The sequence below is a fragment of the Agrilus planipennis genome, unplaced genomic scaffold (assembly GCF_000699045.2).
Source record: "Agrilus planipennis isolate EAB-ADULT unplaced genomic scaffold, Apla_2.0 scaffold18, whole genome shotgun sequence".
NCBI classification, from domain to species: Eukaryota; Metazoa; Arthropoda; class Insecta; order Coleoptera; family Buprestidae; genus Agrilus; species Agrilus planipennis.
The window spans coordinates 2,231,305-2,248,768 of NW_020438920.1; the positions used below are offsets into that span (position 1 = coordinate 2,231,305).

The 17,464-nt window shown below is 34.8% G+C and overlaps 4 protein-coding genes across 4 annotated transcripts in view; 1 reads left to right on the top strand and 3 right to left on the bottom strand.

The window, feature by feature from the left end:
- The window catches only part of LOC108744121 (ubiquitin carboxyl-terminal hydrolase 31), a 74,779-nt gene extending 72,027 nt beyond the window's left edge, over positions 1–2,752 (bottom strand). The window contains exon 1 of the mRNA XM_025973823.1: positions 1,782–2,752. Within this exon, the coding sequence (XP_025829608.1) occupies positions 1,782–2,570 (789 nt within the window). The 5' untranslated portion in view covers positions 2,571–2,752. The remainder of the gene's footprint in view (positions 1–1,781) is intronic.
- Positions 2,753–3,515: 763 nt separating this feature from the next.
- Positions 3,516–9,649, bottom strand: LOC108744068 (major royal jelly protein 4-like). The gene is made up of 4 exons (XM_018479664.1): positions 9,289–9,649; positions 7,282–7,637; positions 5,661–5,794; positions 3,516–3,870 (listed from the first exon to the last, which is right to left on the bottom strand). The coding sequence occupies exons 1-4, from the start codon at positions 9,647–9,649 to the stop codon at positions 3,639–3,641; spliced, it is 1,083 nt and encodes a 360-aa protein (XP_018335166.1). The 3' UTR covers positions 3,516–3,638.
- An 827-nt stretch (positions 9,650–10,476) lies between these two features.
- On the bottom strand, positions 10,477–11,800 carry LOC108744073 (major royal jelly protein 2-like). The gene has a single exon (XM_018479669.1). The coding sequence runs from the start codon at positions 11,770–11,772 to the stop codon at positions 10,654–10,656; it is 1,119 nt and encodes a 372-aa protein (XP_018335171.1). The 5' UTR covers positions 11,773–11,800; the 3' UTR covers positions 10,477–10,653.
- A 316-nt stretch (positions 11,801–12,116) lies between these two features.
- LOC108744072 (major royal jelly protein 1-like) lies at positions 12,117–13,446 on the top strand. The gene is made up of 2 exons (XM_018479668.1): positions 12,117–12,209; positions 12,270–13,446. The coding sequence occupies exon 2, from the start codon at positions 12,279–12,281 to the stop codon at positions 13,413–13,415; it is 1,137 nt and encodes a 378-aa protein (XP_018335170.1). The 5' UTR covers positions 12,117–12,209; positions 12,270–12,278; the 3' UTR covers positions 13,416–13,446.
- Positions 13,447–17,464: the final 4,018 nt, after the last annotated feature.

Here is a 17,464-nt window from a genome sequence, read left to right on the forward strand (position 1 = left end):
ACCATTTACTACTGAAAATATCAACGAGATGTTTATTTATATTTGAAGACATATTAAAGGCTTTAACGCTTGTTTTCGACTCGCACTACTATTCATGATTGAACAAAATTTTTGGCAGGTACTGTATAAAAAAGTATGTTTAATGAACAACAGTCAAGAGTATAATGAGCTTTTTACTCCCAACCTACGATTTTGCCAGCGCGCATCCAAGACATCGGAAGGGACACATCGCTAGAGAAAGTAAATAACGTATAGTTCAGGGAATTTAGATATCGATATTGTGATTATAATAGTATCTATTCTGAAAACATTTAAATTTTCAAAAACTAGACAATAACTCGAAATCGATAGTCGAGAGTCGTTAATTCAGCCAACAAAATTGAACATAAATTGAATGAGAAATCAAAAAATTTAATAATTCGATAGAAGGTAGGTATACTTCCTACTTAAATGAAAAAGAAAATGTTGTAGATATTGTAGGTAATCTTGGCAGTTTTCTGGTGCATACATATTGTGTGCTACAAATAAATTATACGATAAATTGTGGTAGGTAAATCCAAAAGAATTAACAATAGTTCGGTTACAAGTACTGATAAGCTCTGTTGGTATTTATATGTATAGCTTATTATATAGTAAGACCGAGCACAGTATTAATGCTTTTTTCTTATCTACAACTCCAACAAGTACAAATTTTATTGTGGTCCTACTACCTGTTTTTACGACATGTCATTACGTGGCTTAGACATAAAAACAGTAACGTACCTACCTATACCAGTAAATTGTTTAAGTATTTCGTCAGCAATAATAATTAAGAACATATTTTGATTACTATATTTGCGAAAAAATACTGGAGCTTCAGTGCTATACTTCATTTACTTTCTCTAGTGATGTGCCCCTACCAATGTATCGAATGCGCGCTGGCAAATTCGTAGGTAGGCAGAAAAAAGCTCATTATACTCTTGACTTTTGTTCATTACACATACTTTTTTATACAGTACCTGCCAAAAGTTTTGTTTAATCATGAACAGTAGTGCGAGTCGAAAATAAGCGTTAAAGCCTTTAAAATGTCTTCAAATGTAAATAAACATCTCGTTGATATTTTCATTAGTAATTGGTACCAATAAAAGCACATTTGAGCAATGCAATAGTAATGGATGAAATGGTCAATTTTTCCGTACAGTACTGTACGGATTATACGCTTCTAACCGGTTAAAAGTTTGGTAGACAGTTGTCTCCTTTCTTTTCTGGCCTAGTGCTGTTCTTTTCTACTTTGCGCCGGTCACACTGAAGGTCACATCGCTACAGAAAGTAAACGAAGTATACTTCTGTTATACGTAGATCATTTAAAAAATATATGGAATGACTTTAAAAATGCAGTAGGGTTAACTGCCCAACGCGGAATCAAACGTTTTGACATTAAGAAGAGCGTTAATCAAACCATTACAATTTTCATTTAAAATTTTAAAATCATAAAACCTTCAATAATCTCTTTTTGGGGTAGCTTTCTTCTCCAATCAACATGAAAATATATCACTTAGATAATGTATCTAGCTAGAACAGGTAGGTATCTAAGTGTTTCTCTAAAATTAGACTTAGTAGAAACAACAGGTTATTGTAAACAAACAACCACTGGTAAAGGTAATACCTATTACCTGTGTACACCCCTTTAGATGTAAATTAGATCAAAAGACAGCGTTCAGTAATTTTGTAGAGTACTGTACAAGTGCATACCACATTTACTAAATAAAATTGGGAAAGTAATTTAGCAGCAAGTAGCCTACCTTAATCGTCTTGAATTTCTTTTTTGAAGCCATTTTGAGGTCCTCGTGGGCTTTGTCCAGTAACCACTGAAAGAATTCATGAGCATCATGCTGCTGGGATCCCTTGTATTGAGACCCATGACGTTCAACGACCTGCTTAAAGCTGGTACTGAGCTCCGGAGTGTACTGACAAGCCCAAAGGGCTTTCAGAATCAACGCCAACTGTTCAGTAACTTCACCTTTAGTCCCGAACTTCTTAGAGTTTAATTTATTCCTTCGGGATAAATCGACTTTGTACAAGTCCAGGACAAAATATTCTGCAAGAATGTCGGTATGTGCAATACACTGCAAAACAGCATTTATAAAACACGTATTCCCGTGGTTTTTTAAACCGGTGACTCCGGGCGTTTGATCAGGAGTCCACGTCTGATAACCAACGGGAGGCACTCGGTTATCAGCACCGGAATTGATAACAGGCACACCACCGATATGTTGAGCTATTTTATTAATGAGTTTACGAAAAGAAGGCCTTCGAAATATCTTTTTATTGTTTTTGTCCATTTCGTTCGAATTGTTGTGATTATTATTGTTGTTAGTTTTATTATCAGTCTCATTATTGCCGGACTTTATACGTCTTCTTGACATTCTAGTGCTGTTGAACGGGTTCCTAGGCAATGTAAAGGTACGCTTCAGTCTTGAAGTTTCTACAGATTGCACGTTGTTGGAATTATTTAGTGTCATTTCGGATGGCCCTAATAATTCACCGTCTGAACTCGATTTCATTACTACGGCCACTGCATTACCGGACATAATAATTACATCGTAATCTGCACGTAAAAAAATTCGTTGTACGACACTGTTCCATAAATTGTGGTTTTTAACACACTTTTTCGAACATAACTATTTTATCGTTACTAAATACAACACCAAATTAACCTCATACTGTTGTTATCTGTCATACTTTTTCTCGACGAATATGGAAATTGATGCTTACAAGCTTCGGATTTGACCACGTAAATTGACGATTTGTCATTTTGCTTCTGCGCCATCTAACATGTAATAGCTAAAATGAACTTGAATTACTTTCAAAAAGCACTTTTTGCGTATGCAACCCACATTATACCTGAATTTTTATTGCAATCTATACCACAGAATACATTTAGCCTATATTAAAAACTATTCGTAATTAATTAAATAAGCAGCGAAAAATTGACGTCATTGAACAGTTAAAAACTAATTATTTTGAAATTAAAGCCTTTTAAAATAGAATAGAAAGTTGAGTAATTAACTTATTGGCTAAAAGTATGTAGACAACACACATTGCGTTATCCAGAGAACATTTAAAAAAAACTTAAACCTCTAAACGGACACTGAACGTCCGAGGTATTTTTCGGTAACAAAGTTATTATATTTAAAGACTACATGGATTTAAAAAATTTTAGCTTTTACTATTAGTTATTATATTACCAGTGATAATATGCATTTGAAAGGCCATAGATTACTAAAAACTTATGAACTTAGTCTCTACACTTTTGGCGTCGAAATTTATAAACGTTTTATCAGAAACTTGAGGTTTATTAATGTACCAAAGGGTTTATTATTTCATAAAAAATGATAAATCATGAATACTTCAAAAATTTCAATGAAAAATGCCTATTCAAAGTTTACATTAGTTAGATATACAAATGCTGTACTATATTTATATCCCAATATTTGTCTGATAAAACTACTGCGTCTAGAAAATAAGTAACTTGAAACGGTTTAATAGTAGGTTTATTTACATATTAAGAAACATTAATACAGATATTTAAGTTTATAAATTAAGCTAGTCAGTTAGTTAATTAGTTTATTTAAATGGTTACCTACTTCGTTCCAATCTCATTCCTTTTTTATAAATTTCAGTAATTTAATAACCCTTGTTCTCAATTTAAATTCCTCTGTATTTGTAAAGTTAACAGGATGTTCGCCTTTAACAGGGCATTCTGAAGGTGCATGTGGATTAACTAACGCCCATATGCCATCCTGTGGTCCATTGAAGATGCAAGGTACAAAAGGTAAAGCTCGAAACGATTGCGCCAATATATCATGACTTTCGGCCTTTAAACTTTGACTGAAACAAATTCAAAACTGCTTATGTATATGATGGGCGAAAAAATCTGAAAACGGCCATTACTCCCATTTTTCGGTCAATTCTAGGAAGGCTTTGATCATTTACTAGATGCGCAATCCTGTAATTAGCTATTTGCACGCTTTCAAAGGCCGTAAAAAGTTTTAGTTTAAACTTTGATAATAACGAGACGTCCAATCCTAGATTTGGTCAAAAAATACACCCGGTGGCCGTTTTCGAACGGAAGAGTCCAATATTACAGATGTCAAGAATTGCCTCCGTTATGAACAGGTTTTGTTGTAAAAGTTTTTATAATAGAATAGGTAGGAATTTAGTACTTATTTGGGAAAGCGCGCACCAAAACGATTGATCTCTTATTGGGAAATCTTTGAGTTAAGGAATACATTGGTGAAAGTAGTAGCTCATGAAGGAAACCACCGGTTCAACAGTTTTAAGCAAAAATGTGTTATTACACCATTTACCATGGCAAATGTAAGTTGTTATTGATACCTAACATACGGCAATATAGACATTACAACAGCAGCAGTTAGTGCCATTGATGTGTGGGTGTGGAATCACAGAGCTGGCCGACTAATTACCATACTAACTGATGATAGATATACAATAAACAATGATTGCGGATGATACTAAGGAGATACGTTCGGTTAGGTTAATATATTGCATCATAGAGTAGGTACTGTACCGAATTTCTAATCGACATTAGCTTACAGAAACTCATCCACAAGTAGACTATATCGATGGAATGTTCAATTGTGTCTACCCTTAAATGTGGAATTTCAATAGATATTAATAATTAGCAACTATTCATTTCGTAATTAAGAGTAAGATAAATAACGTGATTAATGAATGGATATCTATAAATTTTTATTTTTAACAAAACAAAATACTAGAACATTATAAGAACAAAGGTGTTTTGTGTTGTGAGGAAATAAATATATGATGAAAGAATACTTTCTGGTATCCTCACGTTATACGCCAAATTAATAGCGAGTAACCAGTTCAAAAAAGTTGTAAAAGACGATAGTTTTGTAAAATATTTAATTATTAACACTTAACACTTAATTTATACATATAACGATTATAATTATCTAGGTAGCTCTGAGAATCTCAATTTTAATGTGTGAAAGTTATTGGTTGCGAATGATGATAATGAATGCTTGTTGATGAATGCTTNTTATCTTTCGACCCTTAAATACACTTATAACTAGTTCCCTAACTGAGCGTAGCGAGCGTTGTTTGGGGGTGCAAAAACGGTTCCGCTAGCAACAATGTTATTACCCTTATCCAGGTACTTCTGTAAATATTTCGGAAAATAAAATTTGGAAGCTACACCAATAACTATGAAACGTGACTGACAAAAGATACAAAATTTTACAACAGACACAAATAAATAATATTGTATTGAATAGCAGTTTAAACATCATAAACAAAATGCCTTTCTCACGCCGGCTATAGAATTTAAATTTATACAAAAATATCTACGAATAATAAAATAATACAATATTTATTGCGTGAGATGCAACAAAAGGTTTTCAAGGCAGGAATCCAAAGTAGAATGAAGACCGAATCTTCATTCTACCTTTGGAACATTATTAGAATGCAAGTATTCCCTACACATGAATAGCAAACAAGCAATTTTATGAACGTTTTTGTTCAGAAGATAGGTAAATTCTCCAAAAATACCCCTCCCCCCCTCAAGCAAGTATTTCTAAATTGTAATGTGTAGTGCCATACTCAATTTGGTTGTTGGAACAGTAAACAAATCTACTCACCTACCATCCCATCGCACTACTGCATAATCTCTTGTAAGATAATAAACTAAACCACCTTTAAGATCGACTAGCATACCTCCCGATGGTCCCATTTTATTGCCAATAAAGTCTGCTACTGCTGTTCTTGTTAAATTCTGAAAAATGTTTTACTTAATTTTCCTCACCATTTCCATCTCATTAAAATTACTTCACAATCAGTTTAGGAAGATAAGATCACTAAATTTCAGACTTTAGATTTAGACATTGGACTAATCAAAACAGAAATACAATTTTTAGTACCAAACAAAATTCCTATTCCTAGTAGATCTAGATGTCTTTTGCCAAAAGCCATTTACAAAAAATTAAGGTTAAACAGAAACCGTAATGAAATGGGTTGAGCAAATTTTATTAGTTTCTCTTTTATGGTGAACAGGCGAGCACATCTTAAGTATACGAAGGTGGAAAACAAGGACGCGTTAAATAAAAACACCTCATTTGGATACTAAATATAATATCTGATGCTGTCTTTACTGTAAAATAGATTCAGCCAAACTGCAGAAATATCGGTTGTAATGAACTCCCCTGTTAAGATTACGGATAGTAGCCAAGCAATATGGATAACAGAAAGTAGAGTCTGAAACATGTGACTGTTTACTCACTTTTCTTGAAGACCCACTCACTCATTGGGTTGTGAGTATTGACACAGATTTTTGTATGAAACTATCTGTTCAAGGTTCTGACTGAACAATTTTAAAAATATATCCTTAGTAGCAGACTTAAATGTGAGGGTTTTTTTAATGTGTAATGATGATTGCATTTAAACATGCTTAATAGGAACGTTAAGTTGATGATCAGAAATTTGTCAAAACTACCAAACGCGGATTGCGATTTTTACTTTATTTGATCGCATCAATGGGCTGTGGACAAGTCTCGATGAAGAAGCTCCGAAACCTACATAAAGGGCTAGTCCATGGAGAACAGCTTATGTGTGTAATATCCAAATTCAGTCAGTGTATCGCCATCTAGTGAGTATTTCTTGCTATTGAAGTATTTCAAACATTAGACAATTTATTTCGACTTGTGTAACTAAATCGACGACGTAGCTTATACACGTGGTAGTAATAGACAAGTAAACCAATTAATAACAACATTTTCTTGGTTAGAAATTTGTCCAAACTACAGATGGGAGTGATTTTACGATTTTCCTTAAAATTTTAGATTCAGTAGTCTCAGAAATAATGACGGAAAAAGAAGAAAGTGTTTTATCTTCTCATATCTTTTAGAATATCTTATTAAATGTTACTTATAATTATATAAAAAAAATTATGCCTCAAGTTCTTTTAAATTAAAAGAATTGGAGCATCTACTTTCACTTCCCTTTAAATCGTCTGTGATTTTAGTACAAAATACAGAATTGTGGGTTAATAGGGTCTATTATTAGGAGATAGACGTGCAAGCGGTTCCCTATTGACGGAACTTCAAAAAGTATTAAATAGGATAGTAATAAAGTGCCTAATCCTTTTTTTTTATGGAGATGTTACTGATTGCGAGTCGACATCGTTTTCCTAAACTAGCCTAAGTTATAGATCTGCATTTGCTTTAATTTAGAGATAGCGCAATCCACAACACTAAAAATACATACCTTCCTGCGAAAATTGTCAACAATACTTTCCAATTTTATTTTGTACAAGTTTTCTTTGCTTGAATTAGTAGCAAAGAGAACAGGTTCGATTGGAGATATAGCAAGGGCTTCGGTGTAAACATTTTCACCTTGTTCTGTACGCAAGCTGACTTCCCACCACAAAGATTCTTCTAAGGATAAAACAACAAGAGTGTTTTCATTTTTACTTCCCACGAATACTAAGCCCCCTTCATGATTCTCGTCGATTACCAGAGAAGTAAGAGTTCCATGCGGTATCCCAACTAATTGGAATTTTTGAAATTCGACGTCAAAATTGAGATCGTAGACTATAACCTTAGGATTGCATATCGCAGATCCTAGAACAAAATAGAAATTAGTAATAAATGGAACATCTAGAAGGTTATAAAGGAGCATTCCCTAAAATAGTAAAATGGATAGGTACAAGATATGTACAACGAACGTCAGGTTGAAACCAGAACATTATAATTCCTAAATTATTCTTTCTTCAGCCATCATAAACAATAATAGTTCTTACGAAAATATAAAGCAGCTATGCTTGCAAAGCTTAAAGATAAATAATGTAACAACACGGAATCTTTAGAGCGCAAGTTCAACGTGTACCTGTACGTTAATTACTTATTAGTTTCAAATTTGTACCTATGTTTAATAATTCCCATTTTTATTTAAAGATGATGGACTCTTAAAGAATTTTACTTTGACCAGTGTGTTTTAGAGTTCCAAAGTATACTAAATTAAGGTCAGCAAGAGGTCCTCTATTGAGAAGGACAGTCATCCACAGTGATAGAGAGTTTTTATGTCGTTCTTCGAACGACAACATTCCAATTTGCCCTATTATGTTACTTATCATGGTTAAATCTCTTCAATCAATCACACTTAGAGTGTGGAGAAACTGTCAACAACCATAGGTGTCGGGTGTAAAGCTCAATTCTGGCGACCCCCTCCTCTACTATATTCAATAGATTTACATTATATTTCAATATTAGAAATCCCTTCGGTGCCCCTTAATTTTGGCGCCCCTTGGCCTTCCTACTCTACACGATTCCGCTTAGGGAAGCCTTTCTCGCAATGACAATAGTTAAGTTTAACATAGGGTGACTTGTAACGGTTTTCCTAAAATATTTTGGTCGAAAACAATACAGTCGAGTTGATTTGACCTCATCCTGGATCTAAATTGACACTACCTTTTCCGAGGTCGACCTCTGCTGCGTGTACCACTCGGAGATTTATCTCTGTCTGAAGTGCGGCTAGGTGGATTGAGTGGTATAGTAGTAGGTACTGGGAAAGGTGGAGGGTCAGGTTATCAATCAACGGTGAGCGCGGCGGAAAATAAAAGGTTAGAATCGTTCGAAATGTAATGTTACAGGCGAATGATGAGGATAGCGTGGATAGAGAAGGTTAGGAATGAAGAGGTATTAGAAAGAATATGAGAACAGAGGATTCTATGGAAGCCATAAGAAATAGGCGAGATAGGTTGATAGGACATCTTCTCAGGCATGAAGGTCTAGTCAGAGGCATATTAGAGGCAGAAACAGGAGTTAAGAGGAGTAGAGATAGACCTGGGTTAGATTATTGTACTAGTTTTGGGGAAATGCGAAGATTAGTTCAGGATAGTGGAGATGCGTGTCCAACCAGTCTTAGAGTGACGATCTTATGTTGATGATGATAATTAATAATGTTCATACTCGTATATTTTCCAAAGTTAATTTTTCTTTGATTCGGACGGGTAATGGTACAAGTGTTTTCCTGAGGTCTTTTACAATTCTGATTACCCTACATAAGAAAAAACGTTATAACTCATCTTAAGGCTTGACTATTGTCTTAGAGAAAACGCTTTTCAAACTGAATTTTGGCCATCAGTGTTGATAAAGACAAATTATTACATGGTAGGGCAAATTGGGTCATTACTTTCGAGAGGAGGACTGAGGACTATCTTCTCAAAGGAGGATGTCTAGTCATTAGGCTACCTTACTACTAATTGTAACTAACCTGCGTCCAAAACCCACAACCGGGTTTCAGGTTCTTGAACAGCAACAGCCACAGCATCTTGTAATTTATCACAAACACCCCAAACTTGAACGATACCGGGAGGAAACGCAATTGATTTTTTAACTTTAACGCTCCGACTTCCGATCCACGGAACTTCAATAATAGTTGGATACGAAATGTTATTAAAACAAGAAGTACGCGGCAGAGTTAAAAATGCTCTATTTTTAAAAACCGCGATACTGGAAATGTAATAATTATCTTTAATGTCGTGGCTGGTGAGATCCCAGCAATTGCAATAATTTAGGAAAACAATTACAATTACAATAGAGACAATAATTCCGATGTGTTTTTTAGGTCGCATTGTTTACACTTATCTTTAAACATATCGTAAAGAAGCGAATAAAACAAGTGAATACCATTAGCTATCCTAATTAAAATAAGTAAGATTCAGCGTTTTTTTGTATTCAGGTGGCTTTCGTAATTCTTTTGAATGATGATTATATCAATTTATTGAGGTCAGTTTTAAATGTAAGCACAGCACATGGTTTTTATACATGTCTAACTAAATACAATGATTGTAAAAGGATCTATGAAAAGAATATTTGGAAGAACAAATTCATTGTGAGACTCTTAGTTAGCGAATCATGGTATATGTTACACATTGCGTTGTTACTGTACGGACAGATAGACATACGGGCGATATGTCAAGAAATTTACTTCTTTACTAAATTTCCATGAACTTCAAAAAAAAACTATGACCAGTCATCGGCAGGATCATCATAATCCTTATTATATCCCTTAATTCCTCTTGTATTTTCTCATCACATGAAGGTGGCATGAAATGACACTTTAATGTTCCAATTTCTTACCAATGAATAAGGTTTAAGTAGAAATATTGTATAATAGATAAATGACGTAATAAGTAATACGTAATATCAAATTAATGCAGGATTGTATTACCACTTTATTATAATAGAATATCAGCCCCCGCCCCTTAACCGTAATGTTTAGAAATTGGTTGCAGTGATCTCTTCACAATTTGTTTTAAATCTTATTTAAAATATTTTGTAGCCCTTCTTATCCATTTTTTAACTATTTTCCTTTATTTTCTAATTAATGATAACAAGTTAACAAGATGGCTGTTTGATTATAAGAGTATACATATTGATAATAATTAAGTTTCTACATATTTCTATTCAATAATTCTACAGTTGACTAGGCATTTTGTAGCGAAAAAGCTAAATAGTTAACTATAAACTTAAAAATATTTTTAACGACAAAATATATTTGGCAGTTATGTCATTCTTCATCTGGATTAGCGATGGTTCAAAAGAATTTCAACATTACCTAGTTGTATCAGTTAGATCAACTTTTAGTTTCTCCAATTATATTTATCTGTTGTACTGCTCCACATCCCACTGTACCTTGCAAGAAGTCTGGAAAGTTACTTTCCAGTACTCTCATTTTCTGCCTCTTAATATCAGGCATTACTTGCGACACCAAAAAGCCAGGTTTAGATTTGTAAACGGAAATAAATTTGTTTTTCTTGAAGTGATCATTTGAATCCCACCGAAATACTTCGTCTTTTCCTTCATATCTAAAGAAGATGGCTGATCCAAAATCAGTACCGAGGATCACGATCTTTCCAGGTTTCAATCCAAGATCCACCACATTTCCTGACAAAGATCCCGATCTCAAAATGTCAGTTCTAATAGCAAACATTCTAAGTCCACAAAGGTATGTAAAAAGAAGATAGTTAAATCCATCTTCCTTTTGAACAACAGCTGCATAGAGGACGTCTTTTTGGCTACAACCTGTTGCTGCTTCTTTGGGAAGAACTACTCTCATAGATTTGTCGTGGATAACATCAAAAACAAGGATGGAAGCTGTAGAAGCGTCTACAACGAATACATAAGGTTCACCACCATCTGTATATTCCACAATTAAATACTGAAGTCGGGAAGTTTTTTCAACAAGTCCAGTAGGATCCAAGGATTTTAATTGCCTTCCCGTTTTCAAATTGAATGCCACAACTTTGGGCGCACATGTCCTTACAGACGATTCCAAGGTGTTTATTATTCCTGCGTCCAACACCCAACAAACGCCCAAGGGATCAATAAAAACATCAACCACAGACTGTAAACTTTTGCAATTGTTGATTTCTTGAGACGACCAGCACGGAAACGGTTCCAATAGCGGCGTACAACCTTTCCATTTCAGTGATAGTTTAACGAGGGTTGCTGGGTTGCCACATTTAAATCTGGGAAATGCCAAAATAGCAGAATCTTCAAATATCTGACCACGGGACGATATAATGTTTTTGTTGATGTATTTATCCGATGACGTGAGCAACGACTTCATCGCAGACGTTTCGAAATCAAATGGTCCACCAACCCATTCTATGCTTCTAAGTAATTCTTTCTCACACAATGAATCTACACGAATTAAACAAATAAGTAGCCCTAATATAAATTTAAAGAACATTTTGATTGTATTAACAACTTATCGAAACAAGAACGAAATGTTACATGCATTTGTTTTCGCGGGTTTATATAATTTATTGTTTTAAGGTCAAGAGTGCATTGCTTCCAAATAGCGATTCATTTTTCTATAATATTGTAAGAAATGCAGTTCACTGTCACATTTCTATAACGTGCTTGGTTGTTACGTGGAAATATACTTATCACTAAGGTGTTATACTGTAGATCGATATCAGCGCGAACAATCACGGTGTTCAATGAACTTAAAAGACTGTTGTGTGACAATTGTTTTTAAAATGTGACACGTTCAATGAATACATTTTTATGCTGTGGGTCAATGTCGAACAGTTAGCACTCCTGCCTTATAAAAACGTCGGGTTGGTACAGAACGTTTAGAGCACAAATTAGGATGTTTTGTTGTGATGACAAAGTTTTCATAAGGTAAGCAAGATCAATTTTAAAATTTTGAAGGCTATCAATTTCGTTATTCTTCTTCCGTAGAAATCGACAATGTATTTGAAGAGTTTTATTTTCCATATCGTTTTCATCATTGGATGTAATGCAATTTGTGATAAGAATCTAATCAGTGATCTGAGTTTTAAGATATCAGGTGTAAATGTAGAGTTTTCCTGTGAAAATACAAAAAACATTTACATTACATCGGGAAGATATGTTCCAAAGAACATGATTCCAATTCGAATGCAAATATACAAGGACTGGGCAATTCTAGCCCTTCCACGATACAGAGAGGGGGTTCCGTTTTGTCTTGCAAAATTTTCTTTGAAAACTAAAGGTTGCCACGCTACATTAGAACCATTTCCCTGTTGGTCACTTCAAGAAGAAGGAAATTGTGACGCTTTCCAATCTGTTGTAGACATTTATTTAGACCCGTTCGAGAATCTTTGGGTATTGGATACTGGAATCGTTAATACACTGGACCAACCAGTGAAAAGATGTCCGCCCAAAATAGTGGGAATTAATATGAAAACCGGGCAAATAATAAAGGTAATCGATCTTTCAAAGTTTCTAACACCTTTGAGTAAACTCCAATACATTCTCGTGGATTTTGACAAATCGTCGAACCCGTTTGCTTATGTAAGTGATGCTGGAGCTGCCGCAATTGTGGTGTATGATGTTCTTAACGATAAAGGATTCAGGATAATGCTCCCTAACACAATTACCGATCTTGTTCCACAAAGGGATGTTCTCTATATTGTTTTATCTCAAAATGAAGGGAATGGAAATGAAATATTCTTCACATACTTATCCGATCCCAAAATGTATTCCATTAACAGTGAAGACTTGCAAGCAGGGAAGACTACGGGAGTGATAAGGGATGAAGGACTTAAACCTACAGGATCGCCGATAGTGCCATTAGGGACAGACAACGGTGCTGCAATATTCTTTAGGTTTAAGGGTGAAAGTGATATTTATTTGTGGGACACTGAAACAAGTTTCAAAGTGGACAATTTCTTTTTAATTCAAAAGGGTGATGAATGTAGATTACCAACGCAAGTAGTACCAGGTTATAAAAAACTGATGTGGGTTTTGGAAAGTAATTTTCCGGACTTCATAGCAAATATGGCAGGATCCTTAGGGCCGTCAGTAGCCGTTTATCCTTTAATTAAGGCATGTGATAAATTTTAGACTATAATTAGATTGATATGTTGTTGTTGAATCTTTGTTTGTACATAAATACTCGTATTATAAACTTTAATAAAATAATTATCGATTATTCTCCTCTTTTATAAAAAAATTACATTGGCTACACCGTCTCTAGTGATCCCCTCGCAGGAACAATATGGTGAAAATTTTTCCAAAAACATAATTTAGTTTAAAATGACCACATATGACGTATCACATTTGTATTAAAATAGCAGTTGTTAAAAGAGTAGATAAAGAAAATTAAAGAGACATATATCCCATGTAGGATGTCAAATATGGTCAAAGGTTGACCCAAGATATCAAATATTAGACCTAGTGATGAGCAAAACTAGTCATGCTCTTCAATGTTGGTCTTGTAACAGTGCAAATCTGAGACTGTTTTTATACTAATAAGAAGAAGATCATAACCGAACGAACAAGACTAAGCCTAAAACCAAGATCGAACCAACAAGGCCAAAAGTAAAACCGAGATCGAACAAGTAACACCAAGATCAAATACGCAATATAGGATCTACAAGAATGTCCTTGGAGTAAGTGTTCTTTGTTTCTATGTCTAACACATGGTTGAAATATAAAGGCAAACTATTTTTTTTTTTTATATTTTTCGCTTATTTTAAGTACCTTGTACTATTTTGTTCGCTAAAATGTTAATTTATGCGTTTGAGGAAGGATCAACTTATGCTTTGGGGGAAAGGTTAGTTCTCGAGTTTTCATAATTCTCACAACTATCTACCCAAGCTCGCATGTATGTCAGAAAATTTCAGCATTTAAGACAATTATTGTGTTGGGAAATAGAAAAAAGGTAAGTATCAGATTAAAAGAGCAATACCAACATTTATAACGCAAGACCAAGACCAAGACCGGGACTATATCAGCGAGAACAGGAATAAGACCGAGACTATATCAGTAAGAGCATGACCGGCCCGAGTTGAGGGCCTGTCGTCAAACGCTCAGAATAGTTGCAGGGGTTATTACCCACAGAAGAGATAGGATGTTAGGAAACCTTCTGACTCATAAAGAGCTAGGTAGAGACATACCACAAACAGAAACAGGTGGAGGTATAAGGAACCAGAGTAAGACCTAGATTAGAGAGACCGAGCGGCATGGCCTGGAGGTTTAGTCCATTGCTTAGCATTCGGGAGGACGCCGGTTCGGTTCCGGGTCTGTCTGCCTTGGTCAAAGTTTTCTGTGGTTTCCTTGGATCAGTTAGGCAAATGCTGGGGCAGTAATATTCCACGGATAATCTTTCATTCTCTTCTGCCTTCATTTCGTCCGTCTCATGTTTCTCACCCGAGCCACCACGTATATAAAGATACAGAATCCTGAAAAATCGGTGACATCCCATTAAATAATTTCTTTAGGCTTATTTCCTTTTTTAACAAAGAATTTACTCACAACGCCGTGCTCCAAATTGTGAGAATTTCCATTTGCGTTAACATAGTGTTGTTGCTCATTCCAGGGATAAAGTGATAATGAACTTAATTAAGAAAAGGCGTGTTATTTATATTAGAAATCAGTCACAGAACTAGTGTTATCAGTAACGAGATGATGAGTCATCGCTAAGTACCCTAGGCCGTGAATGTATCAGCCTCCCTTTGTACCTATTGTTGAAGTTTTCATGAAACCATAACAACCAAATGGACTGTTCCCACTACAATATCAGCTGTGTCCATCACGCATCGGTGGGCGTAAATGTTCCAGGGACCAAGCTTTTTGTGTTAAGTAATATACCGAGCAGCATGGCCTAAAAGTTTAGACCATTGCTTAGCATTCGGGGGGACGTCCTTTCGATTCTGGGTACGTCTGCCTTGGTTCAAGTTATTCTGTGGTTTCCTTGGATCACTTAGGCAAATGCTGAGGCAATAATATTCCACAGATAATATAATCTTTCATTCTCTTCTATCTTCATTTCATCCTTTTCATCTTTCTTACCCGAACCACCACCCACCTATTCCCACGATTCCTGAAAGGAGGCTGAAGAGGGTCTTCCGCCCTACCTTCCGGCGTAGTCCGGAGGGACTGCCCGCTCACCAGCATCGGTGGCTGGTAGGAAAGAAACACCCAAATTTTTTATTTCCTAGACTAGATTACATACTATTCGCAAATAGTTAAGAATGTGGGATATTCTAGTCTTAGTGAAATCCCAATACATATTGAATCATAATAGAAAAGAGTAGTGCGCTTGTTAAATTAGTCTTCAGACTGACGACCCTTAATTATGATGACCATAGTCTTCTACTCTCTATCTTGTAGCATGTGGGATTATTATTTTAAAATACCTAATCTCAGAGAAAACAAGCTATGTATTACGATGCTTCGCTACCACAAGAAACCACTTCGAAGTGGATATTAGGTTGCGCACCAAAGATTACGAAATAAATTTTTAAAAAAGTTAATTATCTAACCTTTGTCGAAGTAATTTTTGTAATCTATAAAATTTTTTATTCAGTTCGGGAAGATTGCATTTACTTGGGTTAATAAAATGAACAAGTGTTTCTTTGTGAAAATGTATTTGTTTTGTATTACATCCAAATCGTGATATACATACGTGTGATAGTTATGCTTTACTGAAAATTTAAAAATATACAGGTCAAGGAATGTTTTATTTTATATTCAATTAGTACATATTATAAACTTCACTCACACAGAAACGTGTACGTGATGTTATGAAACATAAAAGGGAAACCCTCACGTTTGCCACCATGCACCCTATTGTTTAGAATTTACACTAGGCATCTATTACGATACTATGTGCTGCCACCTGTGTAAAGTGCTCGGCCTGTTTCGGAACTTAAAGCCATAAATTTTGAGATGCGCCACTTGGATGTAAAAAACGCATTCGGTCGACCGTTTTTTCGTCAACATATGTGTACGTTGCACGCAAATCCTTTTATTCTAATTGAATTATATACGGCGTAAGTCCACCGTGAAGGTCCATTCTGAATAGTGGTGAAAGAAGTTTTAAAATTGGAAGAGTAGTGAAAATAATTGAATTGAATAAATGACTCAAATCAGAAGAGAAACGTCGGTGTTGGTTTTACTCAAGTAACTTTCTTTCGTATTTAATCAGTTCCGATTATTATTGAAAACATTTGAAAACACTAGGGGGAAGAAATGGAACGCATTGGATGAGCAGTTTCGAAGATTACGTCCAACAACCAAACTTACAAACTTTACCTCTATAATATTATTGCAGACTAGTGTTTTTCAGTCTTTTTGAATACTCGAACTCTTACTGGTTGAAAATGTCTGACAAACCCCTTGGACTATAGCTGAATTCTTAATGTTCCTACAAGATGCTAAATCTGAATATGCTAATAATATGTATTTCTGACACTTCTGTTTGATTCTTGAAATTAGCATTTCTGACAGATCTTTTTAGCCATTTTATCAATTTAAACAAAAACCTCCAAGGTAGAGAATAAAATATTTTAACAGATAAAAATAAAGTCAAAGCATTTCATGCAAAGCAATAAATTTGAGTCTTTTCCATGTGTTCAGACTGTTGAAGATAATGCAACATACCAATTACTTGTGGTAAGGGCTCATATTCCTTGCATGATGCAGAGCTTCTACAATTTACAACAGAAACTATTAACATACATTCCAGATTTGCACTATGCAGCTGACAATGGTCGTATATGGATTCTAAACTCTTTCATGGATAAGTGAATAGAACTGGCTGATCTCACCACAAATATGAACGAAAATCTTATAGATTTATAAGCTAAAAATGAAATTTTATTCGCAGTGTTTTGAATGAAAAAAACTCCAATATCCAGAGCTGGTGAGGAAAGCTCTAAATTATTAGTGGCATTCACCACTTCATATCTAATGTGAAATGATATTCTCTTCAACGGTGGACATTAAAATTAAAAAGAGAAATATATTTCAATTAGAAAATTATTTGATTATTAATATTTCGAAAATAGCACAACGATTTTACAAATATTTGAAAAATAAACATGCCCCTCCTTTTCACTGAAATTGTGTTTTTATTGTAGTGTAGATCCTCGCATTTTTCTTTTTGT